We start from the raw sequence: 21,677 nt of genomic DNA, 5'->3' as shown, positions 1-21,677 counted from the left end.
TTTTGGACCTACACTCTGATTGGTTGAAATTTGGACAACTCAATTGTGGCGTGTGATAAAACAATGGATTTGAATTTGAAAACGTGTTTTGATTATATTCGTTTTCGTTTTACGGAGCAAGGTGGGGGACGCGGCCTCATGTCAATCCAAGTCCGGTTTCTTGTGGAAAAAGGGTAGTGGCCGAACTAGTATTGCATACAAAATGAACACCACCGGAAGATATAGTGGATCGGGAGGAAGGTTAAAAGAAATTAGTGTAGGTGTGAGTGATAATAACTTGGATTGATTGAACGGTTTCTATTTTCTATTGGTCTTGTTTCACATTATACGTTCCATTCGCGTTTGAATGCGTGACTTTTTTGATTAGGTCCTATGTTGTGAAGGCAAACAAAAATCAAAATACGAGCGCAACCTGTCAAAGCCTGTTGCGCCACGGGCTGATGTACACGCTTACGACAAACCACTCCATTTTTGTACGGCGCAACAGATTTTTTCGCGCAATAGAAGAGATGCGCACTTCGGTTTGGTGGTGCGCGGATAATAAACAAATGTAAACATTGAGTATATCCCTTTCACACCTTATGTCATGCTAAAATCACCTTTCGTAAATAAAGAAGCAATTTTTGGTACCAAACATGTAAAGGTCAACGCTGAAATTTTAAAGTTATCGCAGTTTTAGTAAAATAATTTTTTTCCGTTTTCGAAATTTTCTCGATTTTGCGCGCGACGTGCCGAAAATTTCAGCTTTAATTTTCAAAAAATCATGTCTCGGAACCCTGTTATTGAACACCTCCCATTTTTGAGTATACACTCAAACCCCAATGGTTTCACACCAACTGAACGGAACTGAGCACTTTTTAGATTGACACCCCTTTTACACGGAGTTCACACACACTACCAATCGTTTGTTTTGATAGTGTGCTTGAGCGCCGTGTAAAAAGTGACAGTTCGTCACCTTTTAGTTTGACTTTGACCAACCAACGGGGTACAAACTAAAAAAGGGTCAAACGAAGAAGTGACCAACCACCGGGGGTTGAGTGTATGTTACTTAAAATTGTCCAACGAATTCGATAAAAATATGTTCAGGCATAGGCTCTTTAGGCTGGATTTTTCGGTCTTTAGGCTATTTTTCCTAGAAAGACCAACTTATCACCTTTTATTTGCGACCAACACAATTAAAATCGGTTGAAATGGCGTGAAGTTATGATTTTTTGAAAAATTTGGTTTTTGCTAAAAATTACGAAAATGGCCATTTTTGGGACCACCCTAGCTCGGTGTAGGTCATCCTAATGGCCAAACTAAAAATATACAAGTCTAATAATTTAGGCCAAGGAACCCCCAAAGAAATTTAAAGCCCGATCGGATAACTTTTTTTCGGTTTATGCCCTCTTCAAATGGATTTTTTATTGAGAACGAATAATGCTTCAAATTTATTTTTAATATTTTCTGTGGGCCAGCGCTGTATCCAAGCTAATTTTTAACAAACTAAGCCCTTAAATCAATCAAGCCGTTTGTCGTGTTTATCGAAAACAATTGGTATCACCAAAATCTGAAAGTGCAGTTGATCCTCAAAAATCATTTTCGAGAAGCATGGTATGCATTAAACCACTCAATATCCATAGGACAAAAACCACCCCAAACCAAACTAAAACACAATTTCATTCCATAAATTTTTCCGAAAATCTTTGCAGAGGGCGATCCGTGCAGCCTCAGCGATGGAGCGTCCGGAATCTGCACCAAAGCCACCGACTGCCGTTGGTTTGTTCCGCGGAAAACCGAACGCAAGCACTGCAGCTGGTCCGAGGACCGTCTGACGGAGGTCATCTGCTGTAAAACGCCGGAACCGATCGGCGTCCGGTCGTCGTTGGCCTGCGAGCGTCAGCCGGAGCACATTTACACCGTGTTTCACATCATCGACGGCGAGCCGATCCGGGGAGTTTCCGTTCATGGCCACGCTCGGTTTTCACAGCGACGCGGATGATGGCGCCGGGTACGATTACCGCTGCGGGGCCAGTTTGATCACGAGGAGCTTTCTGCTGACGGCGGCGCATTGTTTCAAGCAGGGAAAGCCACTGGTGGCGCTGCTCGGAACGGTTAAGCTGGAGCCCGGCGAAGGAGTGCTGGTGATGATCAAGGTAGGGACTGGAGTCATAAGGGTGTAAGATGGTTGCATAGAAAACAAAAATTTCCAAGATTACTGAGCACAGCCATTTTCAGATGCTTCTGAGGTCCTCAACAACTCCCCAAAGTTTTTGAACGTTTGGTTTAGTCCCCTCTTGCGCAAAGCGACTGAATGTTCTATTTGAATTAGAATGGAGCAATTCTCTGAGATTTCGGCCATTCGATTTTTTTGTATTTTTTAATCCAGCTGAAACTTTTTTGGTGCCTTTGATATGCCCAAAGAAGCCATTTTGCAGCATAAGTTTGTTCATATAATTTTCCATACAGATGTTAGAGCTGATATATGAAAATTCAAAAATCTATTGACAGATTTTTTTTATGGATTTGCTGTCTTCGAGAAAGTTGTAGGTATGGATATGGACTACACCAGGGGTGCTCAAAGTTTTTGGATGGCGGAGCTCGCATGAACTTGTGGGCCAAATGAAAAAAAAAAAATGAGAAAATTTTGGTTATAAATCACTCTTTAAAACTAAAATCGGTTTAAGTTGTATGACATTTCGTGTATTTTAAAACATAATCGACATTTGAATTGAAAAAACTAAGCTTTAATCATTTAAATTTCATTAAATCAGAAAATCATTAATTAGCAACTTATTATTAAATTTGTTTATTTTTTTTTATATATTTTTTATACTTTTAGAAGTGATAACACAACCTTTGTGAAATTGGATAATTTTGTTTTTCGATAATAATCACGACTTTTCGATAAATATTCCTCCAATTTCAATGAAATTTCAATTAATTTCATTTTTCCTTGATCAGATGTTAGGTACCGTAAACTGGGGTGACTTTGATAGCCCGGGGTGACTTTGATAGATTTTTCAAATGCCTGTCAAATTATTATCTAAACATTTTTGAAAATTTTGAGTAGGTATGTAAGCATTAAAAGATAGCTTATTATCGAACATATATGCAAAAATGAGACTGTTACATTGGATGGATCAAAATTAGTGGCCAAGTCAAATTTCTATCAATGTCACCCCGGGCTATCAAAGTCACCCCAGTTTACGGTACTCAGATTCGTAACCCACACGATATGAGTTCAAATCATGGAGTGCTTTTAAACGCAAAATATGTTTGATGAAAAAATCGAAAGAAATTTAATCATTATTTAATTTTATTTTAGCTGATTTTTCCTGCTTTAATAAAATTTGAACGTTCTATAACTCATTTCCAAATATGTTAGCAGAAAATTTTGACAACATTTATTCATTTTAGGCACATTGAAATGAAACACAGACGTGTTACCTACATTGCATTGTTTCAATAAGGTTAGAATAAGATAAATTTTTCAACGTAATATTTGAATCATTTATTTGGTATCAAAGTATGGAAAAATCATTAGTTAATACAAAACTGAAAAGGTTACAAAAAGCATGAATTAAACCTTAATTTAAGGAATTATTAAATCATTTACAGGTGCGTCAAAGGGCCATTTAACATGATCATTCAAAATGGGTCTGCGGGCCACAAAAAATTACCTCGCCCTACTTTGGTCACTTTTATCCAGTTTATTTGAACTGTTGTCAAACGAAGGGGTCACTTGACACCCCTTTACACGGGTTTACTACCAAACGTTTGTTTTGATTGTGTGCGTGAGCGCTGTGTAAAAAGTGACAGTTCGTCACCTTTTAGTTTGACTTTAACCAACCAACGGGGTACAAACTAAAAAAGTGGCAAACGAAAAAGTGACCAACCACCGGGGGATGAGTGTACACTGAAAAAATGATACAATTGGTGATTTTTAATTTCACTTTTTGTCTCTAAAACTTGATTTGCTCAAAAACACTTTTTTTTTATTTTGTGATATGTTTTAGGACATGCCAACTGTTCAGAAATATTCAGAATGTGCAAAAAATATTTGAACGAGTTATGAATTTTTGAATCAATACTGACTTTTTTTTAAATCGAATTATTGGTAGAGCAATTCTCTACGAGATCGGTCTTTTTTTGAGAATTTTATTTTTTGTATTTTTTAATCCTACTGAAACTTTTTTGGTGCCTTCGGTATGCCCAAAGAAGCCATTTTGCATCATTAGTTTGTCCATATAATTTTCCATACAAATTTGGCAGCTGTCCATACAAAAACGATAGATAAAAATTCAAAAATCTGTGTCTTTTGAACGAATTTTTTGATCGATTTGGTGTCAAAGTTGTAAGTATGGGTATGGACTACACTGAAAAAAAAGACGATAAAATTTTTTTTGGTGATTTTTTAATTTAACTTTTTGTCACTAAAACTTGATTTGCAAAAAAACACTATTTTAATTTTTTTGACATGTTTTAGGGGACATCAAATGCCAACTTTTAAGAAATTTCCAGGTTGTGCAAAAATCTTTGACCGAGTTATGAATTTTTGAATCAATACTGATTTTTGAAAAAAAAAATCAAAATATTGGTCGCAAAATTTTTTCAACTTTATTTATCGATGTAAAATCAAATTTGCAATCAAAAAGTACTTTAGTGAAATTTTGATAAAGTGCACCGCTTTCAAGTTAAGGCCAGTTTTTGGTAACTTTTTTGAAAATAGTCGCATTTTTTTATTTTTTTTTTTAAATTGATGCACATGTTTTCCCACTTTTGAAAAAAAATATTTTTGAAAAGCTGAGAAAATTCTCTATGTTTTGCATTTTTAAACTTTGTTGATACGACCCTTATTTGCTGAGATATTGCCATGCAAATGTTTAAAAACATGAAAATTGATGTTTTCCAAGTCTCACCCAAACAACCCACCATTTCGTAACGTTGATATCTCAGCAACTAATGGTCCGATTTACAATGTTAAAATATGAAACATTCGTAAAATTTTCCGATCTTTTCGAAAAAATAATTGTTGAATAAAGACTAACATTTCAAAAGGGCCAAATATTCAAAATTACGCCCTTCTAAAATGTCAGTTTTGCTTTAAAAACTTTAAAAATATTTTTTTCGAAAAGATCAGAAAATTTCACGAATGTTTCATATTTTAACATTGTAAATCGGACCATTAGTTGCTGAGATATCGACGTTACAAAACGGTGGGTTGTTTGGGTGAGACTCACTGCCGTTCTACGCATAATTGTCCCGTGGGTCCCTATTCGCCCTATATGTCCCTAATCACCCCGGTTAAAATTTTATCATCCTTATTTGTAATATTTTTGCAGATAAACAGGTAAACAGGATGAAATGCTTCGTAAAACTCATGATTTCGTGATAGAAAATTCTTGGTGGGACAATTATGCGTAGAAGTTCAACGATGGGACAAACAGACTTGGTGATGTTTTCAATGATTTTCTGATTAGTAGGGTAGGGTAGTCATCAATAAGACACTTTTGGTTTTCAACTTTCAGTGATTTTTTAAATTTTTTCATCAGCATGTTTTAATGAGCTTTTTGTTGCATTTTCTTTCTTTTAGTGTGTTCTAACATTGACCAAAATACGAGATTGATCCGACATCCACAGCCAGAGTTATTCAACTGTCCCATTGTAGACGCACTTGGCAGGAACAATGAGACAGCTGGGGAACAATGAGACACTCTACGAAAATCTACACTTTTCTAGTAAAACATCATGTTTTTGTATTGTTCCATTACAAATGACTTGCCTTGAATATTTTAGATCAATTTTGCTAACATGAAACTTTAATTAACAAAAGTTATACTAAAAAGTATTTTAATTTTGTAAAATCCATGTATTCATACAAAATAACTTTGTTTTTTTGGTTAAATGAAGTTAAAACTTTATAAATATGCCAAAAATCACTTTCAATTCAAGTTTTGAAAGATTTTAATGGATTTTAGAATGTTTAATGAAGAAAAATCAAAGTGTCTCATTGATACCCATGGGCTAAAATGAGTGGGGAACAATGAGACAGCCCTGGATTCTGGGTATATTTAAAATTTTGGTCAAACCTAATGAAAGGACATTGTAGCCCAACTCAATCCCTATGGAACGTCGAAAGAACTTTGAAGAAATATTAGTTTTGGTGTAAATGGCAGCCTACGAGCGAAAAAGTATTTTTTGTCCATAATTTACTTTTACACCCCAGAATCAAACATTTATGAAAAACTTTTCAAAGGAGCGTCCATAACCAAAGCCACTATTATAGCAGACGTGTATCCAGTAGATACAACTTTCCCCCAAATATGAGCCTGATTGGTTGAAACTACGACTTGTGAGAGCCATTTTATCATTGTTCCCCGTGTCTCATTGATGACTACTCTACCCTACGCTGCTACGACTTCAATCTAGACACATGGTTGTAAGACTCTTTCGGATATCAAGTAACACGTCGTTCTTGTTTCGAGTTCAAGCTTAGACTGGTTTATTGGTAACTTTGGAGTATAAACAAAGCTTAGGATAGTGAGGTTTCTCTTCTAGAAATCCTCTCTTAATCTTACCTCTCATATACGTAAAACTAAGCTTAAAAATGATAAAAAATCAGAATCGTCCAAAAATTACATGGAACAGTTATGCGTAGAACGGCAGCTTAAAAAACATAAATTTTCATGTTTTAAAACATTTGTATGGCAATATCTCAGCAACTAAGGGTCGTATCAACAAAGTTCAAAAAGTAAAGAAAAGAGATTTTTTCCAGCAATTTAACAATATTTTTTTCAAAGGTGGGCAAACATGTGCACTAATTTTAAAAAAATGAAAAAGCGCGACTATTTTCGAAAAAAGTTACCTAAATATGGTTTTAACTTGAAAATAGTGCACTTTATCAAAATTTCACGTAAGTACTTTTTGACAGCCAATTCGATTTTTCATCGAAAAATGAAGTTGAAAAATTTTTGCGACCAATATTTCGATTTAAAAAAAGTCAGTATTGATTCAAAAATTCATAACTCGGTCAAAGATTTTTTGCACGTTCTGAATATTTCTGAACAGTTGTCATTTGATGTCCTAAAACATATCAGAAAAATAAAAATAGTTCTTTGCAATTCAAGTTTTAGTGTCAAAAAGTGAAATTAAAAATCACCAATGTTTGACGATGTATCGTTTTTTCAGTGTTCATACCTACAACTTTGCCGAAGACACCAAATCGATAAAAAATTCTTAATTTTTATGTATCATTTTTGTATTTTTGGCATGTATGGACAGTTGCCAAATTTGTATGAAAATTATATGGATAAACTAATGATACAAAATGGCTTCTTTGGGCATACCGAAGGCACCAAAAAAGTTTCAGCAGAATTAAAAAATACAAAAATTAAAATTTACCAAAAAAATACCGATTTCGTAGAGAATTGCACAATGGGCAAAAAAAGGTCAAAAATGGAAATGACATGCCACGGTTTCAACATTTAAATAAAAAAGAAAGTGTTTTTAAGGAGTTACATACATGTTGAAAATCTTAATATTTCATATTTCCTATTTCATTATCCTCCTGAATATTTCATGCAGATATGTATGTCATGAAAGTGAGTAGAAAACGATTTAAGTTTAAGGTTTTGCCATGAGCAAAGCGGACTTTCAAACTTTGTGAGCGTTTTTCTCGGAACACCGAGTTGATTTATGGGTGCCACGATATCTCAAGATTGCATTTAACAAATTGGCTAAAATTTGGAGTGAAGACTCTCAAGACATATCTCGTATGCATGACAAAGCCCGATTTTGAAATTTCGTTTTTTTTTTTAATTTACAAAAATCAAAGACTTTTATATGAAAAACAGAAAAATATTTTTATTTTTTTTTATTTAAATAAACTTTTTTTAAATCAGCCTTCGTCATGCACATGGGACCGGGTTAATAAGTCTTCACCAAAATTTTGAGCCGATTTGGTCGAAGCAATTATTCACCTGTCCAGTTGTTTTGCAATCATAAATTTCCAAATTTCTGGGTATTGACGAAAATTTTATTTCTGCGAAAAAAAAGTTTTTTGCAGTGCTGTACTTTGTAATTTTATAAAAATTCAAAATATTTTTAAACGAGCCCAAACATGCTTAATAAGATTATTATTGCAGAAAAAGGCATTTTAGATTGTTTTCAGTTGATAAGACTCCTATTTCAATTGAAATTTTTAAGTTTTTTTTTATTTTTCGGACCAATTGATCATTTTAGGATGGTACAAATTTTATTTAATGTTTTTGTCCCTCAGGTTGGAAATTTCTTAAAAAGTGTTCACATGGTTTATGGATAGTCCCAAGATTAAAAAAAAACAAAATATGTTTTAAGACATTTTCCATAAATATTTGACAACAATCAAAAAATGCTTCAAACTGAGCTCAGAGGCCCCATTTTCAATACTCTTTTGGGTTGTCTCATTTCCAGGCTTTTGATTCATGTCATCACGACCAATATTCCGAATGGCATGACAGCCACATTTGATTTCTAATGTTGGTGCTACTGCGTGGACATCGATGTTCACCATTCGAACGCCATCTTCGCTTAAAAACCTGGATACTTTTTGATTTGAGCAACATTATTTGTTTGGACCCGGGCTAACAAATATATTTCAAACAGCCAAATACAAAAATATACTTATTAATTTACAATATCATTTACCTTAGAGTCTTAGAGAATTACTAAGAGAAACTATAAATCTGGAATCGTTGTAGAAAGTCCATCGCCACCCGAACTACAATTCAAAGACTAAGCTCAACGACATCGCTCTCATCGAACTGGACCGAGAGGTGGACATCACCGATGAGGTCAATACAATTTGTCTATACGCTGACACAAAGGACGTCCCGGAGGGCACACAGCTTAAAACCGAAGGCTTCGGGATCATGGACACCGACCGTGAGTTCAGACCGTCACCCCCTTAACAAATTTACTTATTCTCCCACTTTCAGGTCTGCTCCGTTCCAAGGTCCTGCTGAAGGTGAACCTGACGACTGTGGCTTTGGACAAATGCACCGCAGAATTGAACATTCCCGGTCGGAAACTCGTGGAAACGCAGTACTGCGCCATCGGCAAGCAAAACCTCATGACCAAGTTCTTTGGGGACGCTTGCGAGGGCGATTCCGGCGGTCCGCTGCAGATCCTCCAGGACGGGAAGCACAAACTGGTCGGCGTGACCTCGTTTGGGGCCGGATGTGGCGCGGGAAAGCCGGGCGTTTACACGCGGGTGGCCAGCTATATCGGGTGGATCGAGTCGATCGTGTGGCCCTGAGACATCTTTAGAGTTTTTTGACAATAGTTTTAAAACGCAGTATTTAAGCACCATTTTGGCCATTACAACGAACTTTACATAATTACAGCATTGTGTTCTAACAACCAATTGAAAAATAAACTTTTCATAAAAATACATGCAATACTTTTAAACGATTGGCAAATGGCACCGGATAGGGGAAATAAACCTATTCTAACCAATCAGCTTGTGAAGAGTTTGTTTGCACGATTAAAGCTTCAAAATAACTGTTCAGGCCATAAACTTACCAGCAACAGTTCTGCTTCGAGTAAGTACCGTAAAACGGGGTGACTTTGATAGGTTTACGATTTTTCCGCAAAATGAAGAGTACAATAAAAAAAATATGTAAGGAATGGTTTAGAAACATACTGACCGTGGTAGAGAAGTGTTGGAAGTACCTCAAGAAGAACTTTTCATAAATTTTTGACAAGTTTAAAAAGTTGAACTACTCAAAGTGTCATGATTTTCTCAATGAACATGATTTTTAACATTCCAACGCCCAAGCCTCCCAAAAAAGGTGGAACGGTAACTTCAACTCACTGGTTTTCGGGCATAACTCAACCAATCAAGATGATTCTTCTTTCTAGTGATTTGTTTGTGCGTGTAAAAAAATCGCCAAAAATTCCGCGGAGGCAGTCGTTTAAAAAACGGTGGAACGATGTTTTCGGTCGAAGAAATTACAGATTTGTTCAAATTAAGTTCTGCAAATTTTTAGGATCATCTAGACATTCTTACAAATCTCTGGAAAAAAGAATCGTCCCGATTGGTTGAGTAATGCCCGAGAAGCAGAGAGTTGAAGTTACCGTTCCACCTTTTTTGGGAGGCTTGGGCGTACGTGTAAGTTGGACATGCGTTGGGCGTTCCAGTGTTAATCGGAAAACGGAATGCATTTTCGGATTCTTTGGACAATTTTCCACTAGGAGAAGGTTAAAAAAAGTTTGTAAATAATAAATAATATGTGGTAATAAATAATAGGGGAAATCTACCCTTTCCAATCAAACACCTATCTTCGTCATATGGAGAGTTTGATGCTCGATTAAAGCTCCAAAAATACTATTTGGGCTATAAACTTACCAGCAACAGCAACGCCTCGAGTAAGCAGGCAAATGTATGCCACTTACTGGCCAAAAAGATCACATTTAATGCACTTTTGATCATAATTTGTATTTTGCGAGACCACTTCTCATCATTTTGTTGGCACACACAGTGACATGAGAATCCCTCAAACGCTTAATGAATATCGCCAAAATTAACTTTTCACTTTCGCTTACTTTTTCACGGCGCTTAAGATATGAAATTGCTTCCAACTACCGGCAACATGTTCTTTTGATCATTAGTAAGGCACTCACTTGAAGAATAATCCCGAAAAATGTAATAAATTAGCAAGCGCCATCAAAAAAACAAACGCGCGAAGTCGTTTGACGTTTCAATTTTCACTTTGCATTCCAATCGAAGGCTGAAGAAAACCGAGCGAGAGACGAAGGCAAAAGAACAAAGGCTGGCCGTCAACACCACCAGCAGCACAGCCAGCGATGCCAGGAAACTTTCCCTATAAATGCCACTTTTCGTGAGTGTTCGTTTGAACTGTCAGCGCAAATGGCAACACTCGACAGAGTGTTGGAAGAAAAAGAACTAAGCCGATATTAGAAAAATGGGCGTGGCCCAATGCATTCGCCTCGATTAGAATACCCTTGGGATTTTTTTTTTGTTAAATGCTTGGTAAAGAAATAGAATAACTTTTAGTGAAAGTGAAAATAAACAGAAATGTTCACGAAAACTTGCTCTACTCGTTGGTGTACTTGGTTTTAGTAAAATTCAAGGGAGACTCTAGATTATCCAGCATCATTCAAACACGACCGCTTATTAAGATTAAAATGGGTAGATTTCCCCTATATGGTCCCAGCTTAATGTATAGGGAAAAATCAAAGCACACTAAGAAGGCTGCCTCGATCAGAGGACGCCACATGGCAATCAGCAACCACGTCATCAATTTTTGCTTTTAAAGTGTTTTTTTTTATTTCTAGGACACTTTATTCAACCAGATATTTGATCAAAAACACCTTAACAACGCTAAATGTAATTTTGAAGTCGATTTTGGAGTTATTTTCCTGCCACGTGGAGACTGATTGCCATGTGACGTCCTCTGATCGAGGCAGCCATCTTAGTGTGCTTTGATTTTTCCCTATACATTAAGCTGGGATCATGAAAATTTCTGCGACGTCGGAATGAATCCGGTTCAAGGCAAGACCAGGGGCCTCGGATCGTCTTGCACCCTTCGGAGGAATTGTTCCCCAGATCATCCCCTAGGACCCAATGGTGTGCAAAAGTCGTCATTTGTTAACGGCTGTCTTGTACAGAGCAATTTACCTAAATGCTCCAGTTTTACGGGTTAATTCCCATTTAAACTTGTTCCTGCTCAACTCAAGCCAGTTTCCAACCGAATGGGCTGAAATTTTGGCCTGAGCCTCCATTTTGAGTACTCTTTCGGGCAATCTCATATAATTTTTGATTTGAGCAACTTTAATTTTTTTGACCCGGGCTAATGTTTATAAAAGTAATATGAATGAGGGGAACGATTGGTAATTAGACCACGGAGGGAATGTCCACAAGGTGGAGTTCTATAACCTCTCCTATGGTCATTTGTAGTCGATGATCTTCTGAAAAAGTTGACGAGACTCGGCTTTGAACTGATCAGCTAAGCGGATGACATCTGTATCTGTTCGTGGAAAAATAGGTAGCGAAATTTGTAACCGAATGCAATCGGCCCTGAATTTTATTTCAAAATGATGCAAAAATTAGGGTCTTGGTATAAATCCCTCTAAAACAGTTATAATGCCGTTCACAAGATGATGGACATTATTCGTGGGATAACCATTGTGTATTCCAACGAAGTGAATCTGTTCCAATGGGACAATTTCCAACAGTTTTCCAAGCAGAAGTTTATGCAATCATTGAATGTTTGCACATTTCCCTCAAAAGAAATTATAGATTAGCTAATATTTGTATCTTTTCCGACAGCTTGGCAGCACTGAATGCTCTGAAAGGGTATACCTACCAGTCAAGACTAGTATGGGAAGGAATCAAATTACTAAAGCAATTGTCCCAAAAGCACAAAATGGCGTTCTTCTCTCAAAATGCACTGCGTTCACGACAGAATTCGTTTGAAATTTTCAATATAAAGCTAAAGAAGACAAGCCTGACAGTTGATCAAACAAAAAATGTTTGGACACTTTTTTCGAAAACTCAGTTTATGTTGACATTTCAATTTAATTGTTTGACGATTTCCGAGCACGTGGTTTCAAGCTTGTCAGCTGTCAGTCATTCCAATAAGCAAATTCGGATTCGCTCATTTGAATGCAGTTATATTCGAATTAGCGAATCCGCTCTGTATGCAATTAAATTGAGTTAAGTGTTTAATTGCATCTGAAGAACCTTCTGTTACCAAGTGGTTAATGAAAAGGAAATAGTTGCAAGGAACACCAAACTCTATGAACCAGCCATTCACACAAGTTGTAAAATTGTTATTTCGGAAGTAAAATGTATTTAATTGAATTGAAAATTGAGTTTAGTCTCAAAGCTTAAAATGATGCAATAAAATAATGATTACCATAAAAGTAACCAGTAATGCTACTACTAATGTGCCATTGAAATGTATTTCCCTACTAAGCGATAGATTAGGAACATATGTTTTAAAAATAAATTCAAATCATACTGATAATAGAAACAAAAAATGACGACGGATAACTTAATTGACTAAATTTTCTGTAGATTAATTATGTCAGATCATTGATCAAGCAAAAAAAAAATAATCCATTTCATAACATTTAATTTCTCTCTCCTCCCTTCAACCTCTACTCTGTTCCAGTTGGCGATCCCTGCTCGCAGAAGGATGGCACGCCCGGTTCCTGCGAAGTGTCCACCAAATGTCCCTGGTTCATCGAAAACATCATCAAAAAGAAGCGCTACGGCGATCGAGTCACGTGCGGCTTCGATGGTCAGGTGGAGGTCATCTGTTGCAACAATTCGATCCCAATTGGGACGCGATCGTCAATAGCGTGCGATCGAGCTCCGCCCATCGAGAATCGGTTGACTTTCCATATAATTGACGGGGAAGAGGCGGAGGACGGCGAGTTTCCGTTTATGGCCGCGCTGGGATACGAAAGTGAGGAGATTCCGAACGGGTACGATTACCGATGCGGGGCCAGCATGATCTCGGACAGTTTTCTGCTTACGGCGGCCCATTGCATTCCCACGAAGAGCCGACCCGTGGTGGCGCTGCTCGGAACGAACGATCTGGCCGCGGTCAACCCGGGGGTAGTCGTGAACATAAAGGTAAGGTTTGCTACAGGTCGTAGGTTGAATTCACCTGACTCACATGCCAGGTCATTGCAGGAATTCTACCCCATCCAAAGTACCGAACCAGCCAGAGTTACAACGACATCGCGCTGATCGAACTGGAACGATCCGTGATCAACGAGCCAAACGTGAGTCCAATCTGTCTGTTTAGCAGTACGAAGGATCTAGAGGAGTCCGTGACGCTGACGGCGGAAGGTTACGGCATCGTTGACGTCGATCGTAAGTTCTTCTTCACAAATCTATAAAATCAACCTCAACCAAAACCGATCCCCTTTATACCGTCTCACAGGTCAAATGCGATCGCAGCACCTGATGAAGGTCAACCTGACGACGGTGGCGCTGGACAAGTGCAACCAATCGTTCGCGGACAACAACCTGCTCAAAAACAATCGGAAGCTCCCGCAAGGACTGATCGACACGCAGTACTGTGCCACCGGGCGGGAAAACACCGTCACGAAGCAGATCGGAGACACGTGCCAGGGTGATTCCGGCGGTCCGCTGCAGATCGTGCAGGACGAAAAGTACAAGCTGATCGGAGTGACCTCGTTTGGGAACGGGTGCGGTTCGAACACGCCCAGCGTTTACACCCGCGTTGCGGCCTACATCGAGTGGATCGAGTCGGTGGTGTGGGGAAAGTGAGGGTTATCTGACATAAGGGTTTATCGAGTGACTGCATACGATACAGGAGATTAATGGACAGATTCAGAAATAAAATTGGATTTCGATGATATGTATTGTTCTTTTCCTTGGTATTATTGTAGCTTTAAGCGCAGTACGCACCTTCCAAAAAATGGGGTCAAGAAACGGCTCAACAAAAGAGAGAAATTTACAGGATTATAGAGTGCAAAAATCGGATCACAAAAAAACCATCATGTTAGTTGAACAAACCACAAACACTGAACATTTTATTATTACCACAATTTTGTCCTACATCACCAACGTCGCCTCGAGCAAATTCACAACGTCATCGAAGCTGTCGGCCTGCGTTCGGACGCAAATGTCCACCCTCCGGTATGCACCCCCGGCCAGATCCTCGTGGGTGTCGCGCACCTGCAGCTTCACGTTCCGCCGGAAGTGAATGTTCAGCTCGGGGATGCAAATCTCCGTCCCGTAGGGCACCTTCAACCGCGGATCCATCCCGACCGTCACGTACGGCGCTCGGTTGTCCAAAAAGTCCTGCAACGTGTACAACTTCTTGAACTTGAGGTCCGTATAGTCGCGCTTGCTGGCGCCATCGTACTGGGGCCGGTACGCGGTCAGCATGACCTTCTCGTGGGTCACGTTGCCGGGGCACTCGAGCTCGTGCGGGTCGAAGGAATCTGCGAAACGGAACGAAATGTTGAAGATCTTGCAGATACTCACACAGAATATCTCAAACTTACAGTCAAACTGCTTGCCAAGTACGGTAGCCAGACCTAAGCCCACCGCCCACAACAGGGTGCGGATCACCGACGACGATTGCTTGGAGCGTGGCATGTTGGTTTGCACTTCCTCCCTGACCTGATCGACGACTGACGATCGATGGATCGATTGAACCCGTTTTGGGTGTGCCAACTTGCAAATAACTGAGTGCAACAACAAATAATTGTTATGCTCAAGTCAGCGAAAATGTTTTTGATGTGGAATCATCAAATTGAGAACTTATGGTGCACTGTTGTTACAGGGCTACAGATGCGGTAAAAAAAACATTTAAAATTAATTATCAAATGAAAATTCATAATAAAAAATAAAAATTTGAGGCCGCGGTTTTAACATGTGAATGAAAATAGTGTTTTAAAATGCATTACACATTTGTCCAGTTGTTTTGTAATCATAAGTGATCAAGTGATAATTACTGAATCGTATTTTATTTATTAGTTATTTATTTTACTGGAATGACAATCCAAAATGTGCTGTGCATACAGCAGGTAAATAAGATAAAAACGAAGTTGACTTTATAGCTCACTCAAAAAAATATTCACGTTGAGGTTACCTGAAAAGTTATGTAGTATTTTTCCACTAGAGTTTTCACGTACCTTCTACGTGATAGCTTTAGTAGAAATGAAATTTGCTTGGACCGGTCGATTCACGTTCAATCTACGTGTTTGACATGTGAAAGCTTAATGTTTCAGCTAGTGAAACCTATATGAACGTTTTAGTAAACTTTATAGGAACCTTTTAGTCCTGTGGTCTGATTTCAATTTTTTTCTTTTGTTCGAAAAAGAAGGGCGATGCACGATTTAATTTAAAATCAAAATTTTATTGAATTTTTCTGTTGCTTTTTCGTCGGTAACAAACTGATAACACGTAAAGGACTTCTTTCTCGGCCTGTCCATACAAAGAACGCGGGTCGTGACCTTCGGCGCTGCTGTTGGCTGCCGGTGATCGCGTCACCTCAGCGATGTGCTGTCGAGTCTCTTGGCCACACGCAGAATTACCACCGGTAGCAGCGAAACCAGTTCATGGTCTTGCGTTACATCAGTCCTGTTGGCCACGAGATGGGTACTGAAATGGGAGATACATTGAGGCTCAACTAACACGAAGCTATGTTAAAAGTCTAAACCTTTACCTTAACTTTAGTCGCCAATCGACGGTTTCGCCAAACTGCGTAGGATTTACTAAAGTTGGAACACCTTTGGCGTCGACTGGCCAGGACCGACGAGAGGGTGATCGCAACCCGTTGGCCACATCCGTGGCATTTTGCACCACGGAAGCACCGGTTGGTAAGGTTCAAATTGGCCAGAATTCCAGTGGCCGCCGGAAAAAGGATGCATAGATCGGATTCTGCAAAAAAAAAATCATTAATTATAAATATAATTATTCAAAGTTAACTTAACTTACCGTCTGTTTCATTTCGAAATAAATTTCACTAGCACAAGTCTGGCAGCAGGTCTTCACCGTACGCCATCAATTTTCATACTAAAAGTATCACGTACAGAGGCGCCGACTAGTCCATAATGTTGGGGGGGCTCGGTTTTTTTCCGAAATCGTTAGGTGAGAGTGGCGATTTGATGTTTAAGTTTATTGTATATCACGAATTTTACCAATTTGAATATTACGATGTGATAAGAGTTTTTTCATCCGTAATCCATTTTTTTTCTTGAAAAAGATAATTTATTAAAACGTGATTGAGAATGTTTATTGGGGTAATTTTTTATATGTTTGGAAGGCGAATTCCTTCTAATTGGCATATTCTCACTTATTTTTCAGAAGTAACAGTCAATAATAAAATGATCAGGTATTTAAAATTCAACAACACAAATATTCTAAAGATGAAAACAAAAGTAAAAAGCAAAAATTTGAACTTAAGAAATTGAAAATACACATTTAAAAAAAACAACATTTTTTTGAAATCTGCAATTTAGAAAAAAATAACAGAAAAAAAATAAATATTCCAAAATTTTAATTTTTTCAAAAAACCCTAGGGTTGAAAAAAACTCATGGCTTAAAAATGTTAAGAAATCAAAAGTTGAAATTCAGAAATTTAAAAAATCAGAAATTTGGAAATTACAATCAATGTTCAAAAAAATCGAAAATTTGACATCAATTTATTTGTTAAGAATTTAAGAATTTAAGAATTTAAGAATTTAAGAATTTAAGAATTTAAGAATTTAAGAATTTAAGAATTTAAGAATTTAAGAATTTAAGAATTTAAGAATTTAAGAATTTAAAATTTAAGAATTTAAGAATTTAAGAATTTAAATTTAAGAATTTAAAATTTAAGAATTTAAGAATTTAAGAATTTAAGAATTTAAGAATTTAAGAATTTAAGAATTTAAGAATTTAAGAATTTAAGAATTTAAGAATTTAAGAATTTAAGAATTTAAGAATTTAAGAATTTAAGAATTTAAGAATTTAAGAATTTAAGAATTTAAATTTAAGAATTTAAGAATTTAAGAATTTAAAATTTAAATTTAAGAATTTAAGAATTTAAAATTTAAAATTTAAGAATTTAAGAATTTAAGAATTTAAGAATTTAAGAATTTAAGAATTTAAGAATTTAAGAATTTAAAATTTAAGAATTTAAGAATTTAAAATTTAAATTTAAAAATTTAAGAATTTAAAATTTAAGAATTTAAGAATTTAAGAATTTAAGAATTTAAGAATTTAAGAATTTAAGAATTTAAGAATTTAAGAATTTAAGAATTTAAGAATTTAAGAATTTAAATTTAAATTTAAAATTTAAGAATTTAAGAATTTAAGAATTTAAAATTTAAGAATTTAAGAATTTAAGAATTTAAGAATTTAAGAATTTAAGAATTTAAGAATTTAAGAATTTAAGAATTTAAGAATTTAAGAATTTAAGAATTTAAGAATTTAAGAATTTAAGAATTTAAGAATTTAAGAATTTAAGAATTTAAGAATTTAAGAATTTAAGAATTTAAGAATTTAAGAATTTAAGAATTTAAGAATTTAAGAATTTAAGAATTTAAGCATTTAAGAATTTTAGAATTTACGAATAACCAAAAAGATACACATACGGTTTTTAATAAAAGCATTATGACAATTTGATACTACCAAAAATTTGCATTTTTTAAAAATGAAATCAAGAAAAAAAATTACCTAAAATTACTCAAAGAAATATCGAATTTATCAGCATTTTTTAAATATAAAGCTGTCATCAAATGACCATTTTGAAAAGTGTTTCAGTTCATTTTCGCTAAATCCTGATCTACAATGGCAAATCGCAGAATGTTGCGTCTGAAAACTTGATGATTGTTTTGGCAAGAGTTTGCGTAAGTTTGCTCTTGTATACTAAGCTTGCTGGTTTTCCTTCCTAGTTAGCATAAGAGAGCGCAGTAGTATAGATGAAACGTTGTCGATTTAGAAAACAACAAATGTTTTTGAACTATTTTACAGATTGCTTACAAGAATTCTATCCAATTCCAATTCAGTTTTAAATATTATTTTCAATTATTCCTGTGATCTTTTTGTAATATTTAAAATAAGAATATTTTTCTTCCAAAATTTCTGGGGGGGCACAATGTATGGGCTGCCCCCCTGCCTAATTTTAAGGGGGGCAAAAAGTACCGTGCCCCCCCAGAGTCGGCGCCCCTGATCACGTAGAAATTTCGGCCGAATGGCACACTCGAGTCTCGTTGAAGTTACATTTCAAAACACATAGAAGCTACATGAAAAAACCTAGTGGAAAAATACTATAAGGATTTTCACGTAACTTCAACGTGAAAACATTTTTTTGCCGGTACACTTTCACATTATTTTTACGTGTGTCACGTAAAACGAGCCTAGCGAGGGGAAAATCGGGGTTACGTGATTTTTCACGTAGCATCAACGTGTGGATTATTTTGAGTGCTGTCGGCCATCATTGCTAGTACCAACCACTAGTGTCTTCCTTTTAACTACAAGGGCTTCGCCGCCCTGGGCTCCTAAGTGTTTGAGTACGGCACGGAGTGACGGCGCAGGATACTCATAACATTTTAGAGCGCCCGCCGCGGGATTCAAACCAGCAACCTCTGGATTGTGAGTCCAGTGCGCGGTCCGATTGATCCACACGGGTGGGTAAACAAGATAAAGTGATTCGTAAAACTAATGATTCCGCGAAAAAAAACTTCGTGGGACAGTTACGCTTAGAAGTGTAACGATGGAACAGACTTGGTGTTGTTTTTAATGAGTTTCCGAACAAAGTATCAGATTTATGGGGCTTTTGAAAAGTATACGATAATCTCAATTAAAAATTATTTAGAAAAAAGTCAGAAACGTCCAACAAAGACAATTAAGCCCTTAACTGCCGTCCTACGCTAAATTATTTTAATTTAGGTTATCGTATACTTTTCGCGTGGGTCTCGTGGCGCAGGGGTAGCGGCTTCGGCTGCCGATCCCGATGATGCTATGAGACGCGGGTTCGATTCCCGCCTTATCCACTGAGCTTCTATCGGATGGTGAAGTAAAACGTCGGTCCCGGTTTCTCCTGTCTCGTCAGAGGCGCTGGAGCAGAAATCCCACGTTAGAGGAAGGCCATGCCCCGGGGGGCGTAGTGCCAATAGTTTCGTTTTCGTATACTTTTCGAAATCCCCAAATCTGAAACTGATACTCGATTATCCGAAATTAGACTATCCGAAGGTTTGTATGGGACTTCGGATAATCGAATTACGAACAAAAAATATTTTTATCTTGTTTTAAACATCATATATGAGTTCTGCGACCCGAAAATAAATGCATTTTTAATATTTTGCCTCCGCCATATTGGCCGCCATCTTGGATTTAAAAATGTTAAATCCATTTAGCGTAGTTTAGAGGTAAATTGGACAACTATTTTTTGTGATTCTATTATCTGCCGTTCTACGCATAATGGTCCCATGTTCAAAAAGAGCAACTGACAAAAACGCGATTGAAATTTTTCGATCGATTTCTGTGTTTCTACGCATAATTGTCCTGTGGGTCTCCTTTCGCCCTTTATGCCCTAATTGCCCCAGTTAGCAGTTTATCACTCTTACTTGTGATCCTCTTTCTTAACAATAGGTAAACACGACATAATGCTACATAAAACTCATGATTTCGTGATAGAAAATACTTGGTGGGACAATTATGCGTAGAAGTTTTACGATGGGACAAACGACAAACATACTTGGTGTTGTTTTCAATGAGTTTCCTAACAAAGTACTAAATTTTATGGGGTTTTCGAAAAGTACACGTCAAACTAAACTTAAAAATGTTAAAATAAACTTAATAATGTTAAAAAGTCAGAATCGTCAAAATATGACATGGGACGATTATGCGTAGAACGGCAGTTATCCGAAGTGAATTTTTACGAGGCCTTTGGATAATCGAGATAATTTTTTAATATGTCCTATAACCTTTTCGGGCCTGATGGGTCATATATGACCCAAAAATCAAAATTTTCTAAAGTAGCCTACAATTTTTGTATGGGCTTCAGGATCATTTTCCCAGCATCAACTAAAAAAATATTTTTTTGAAAATTCAGACTTGAATGGGATAAACCTGGGTGCTGAAAAGACATAATGCGTAACGTGATTTTCGAATAAGGCTTTCTAGGCCCAGTGAAAAAAATATAATTCAACTCAAAAATGACGAACTCCTCGTCACAGTGTCCTGATGCAAACAATGATCGAGCTGTAGCTGTCACAGCCCTGCGAAGTATGTTGGCTGACATATCGGACAGTCAGTCAAATAAACCAGCTAGAAGTCGCTTGACAAAAAAATTTGCTAGAAAGAGATAGGAAACCTGATGCAAACAAACGTCCAGCTGTCATGTAAACATACTTTGAATGTGTTGGTAAATTTCTGACTAGAAAGCCTTATGCTCCCTACTTCTCCTCACTACTACAACTGCACCACAGCTGTAAACATAAACAAAGTAGAAGGTTATGTTCAAGCTCAAGCGTGATATATTTTTTGCTGCTGAAGTGCCTTGTTTTGAAACATTTTGGATCTGTTGAGTGCTTCGCGCTTTTTTTGTTCGTAGACTACGATGGGCGGCCAAAAGAGGACGAAAAATTGCGTCAGAGGTGGGTGAAATTTTGTGAATCAGAAGATGAACCGCATGGAAGTTCCAAGATTAAGTGTCTTTGATGCAGGGATAATATCGGAGTAAGATTATTCAATATTATTTGGCAGGTGCCTTTCATAATTTTGAAAATCCGCCGCTAAAATTTTTAAATTATTATTGAAATTTTAGCGATGAATTATGCCAATTTTGATTTCAACCTCTTCTCGAGATTTGTTGACTTTGAATATCTCAAAATATAAGTTAATTATTTAATCAAAATATATTATAGATCAATTACAATACTTCCCACTTCATGGTATCATTTTGCGAACAGTAAATTGGTTCCCTTTGACAGTTCTAAATTGAGGCCGCTGAACCACTATTCTGCACCCAGGGATAAACATATGAAAGATAACAGCTCATAGGACCTTTGCAAAATAAAATCTAGAAGTGTTAAAAACTAACCTGTATCAAGTGGGTTAAAGATTGCTTGAAAATTACTAAGGACAGTCGCTATTCATCAACGAGACAGAACGGACGCACACTGCGTTTCGTGCCCTTTTCGCTTTCTTTTCGAGA

General features: G+C 36.8%; 2 protein-coding genes and 1 long non-coding RNA gene across 3 annotated transcripts in view; 1 reads left to right on the top strand and 2 right to left on the bottom strand.

Annotated features, from left to right (window-relative positions):
* Nucleotides 1–14,381, top strand: part of LOC6048951 (serine protease persephone) — a 16,470-nt gene extending 2,089 nt beyond the window's left edge. Inside the window, exons 2-4 of the mRNA XM_038258900.1 lie at nucleotides 13,161–13,615; nucleotides 13,678–13,870; nucleotides 13,941–14,381. Coding sequence (XP_038114828.1) covers nucleotides 13,161–13,615; nucleotides 13,678–13,870; nucleotides 13,941–14,290 — 998 coding nt within the window. The 3' untranslated portion in view covers nucleotides 14,291–14,381. The remainder of the gene's footprint in view (nucleotides 1–13,160; nucleotides 13,616–13,677; nucleotides 13,871–13,940) is intronic.
* Nucleotides 14,382–14,496: 115 nt separating this feature from the next.
* Nucleotides 14,497–15,290, bottom strand: LOC119768633. The gene is made up of 2 exons (XM_038258893.1): nucleotides 15,034–15,290; nucleotides 14,497–14,970 (listed from the first exon to the last, which is right to left on the bottom strand). The coding sequence occupies exons 1-2, from the start codon at nucleotides 15,125–15,127 to the stop codon at nucleotides 14,579–14,581; spliced, it is 486 nt and encodes a 161-aa protein (XP_038114821.1). The 5' UTR covers nucleotides 15,128–15,290; the 3' UTR covers nucleotides 14,497–14,578.
* A 583-nt stretch (nucleotides 15,291–15,873) lies between these two features.
* LOC119765185 lies at nucleotides 15,874–16,550 on the bottom strand. Its single transcript, XR_005276549.1, has 2 exons — nucleotides 16,200–16,550; nucleotides 15,874–16,135 (listed from the first exon to the last, which is right to left on the bottom strand). It is a non-coding gene; the product is annotated as an uncharacterized LOC119765185 (long non-coding RNA).
* Nucleotides 16,551–21,677: the final 5,127 nt, after the last annotated feature.

Source organism: Culex quinquefasciatus, chromosome 1, assembly GCF_015732765.1.
Source record: "Culex quinquefasciatus strain JHB chromosome 1, VPISU_Cqui_1.0_pri_paternal, whole genome shotgun sequence".
Lineage (NCBI taxonomy): Eukaryota > Metazoa > Arthropoda > Insecta > Diptera > Culicidae > Culex > Culex quinquefasciatus.
This window is presented reverse-complemented; position numbering and strand designations above follow the sequence as displayed.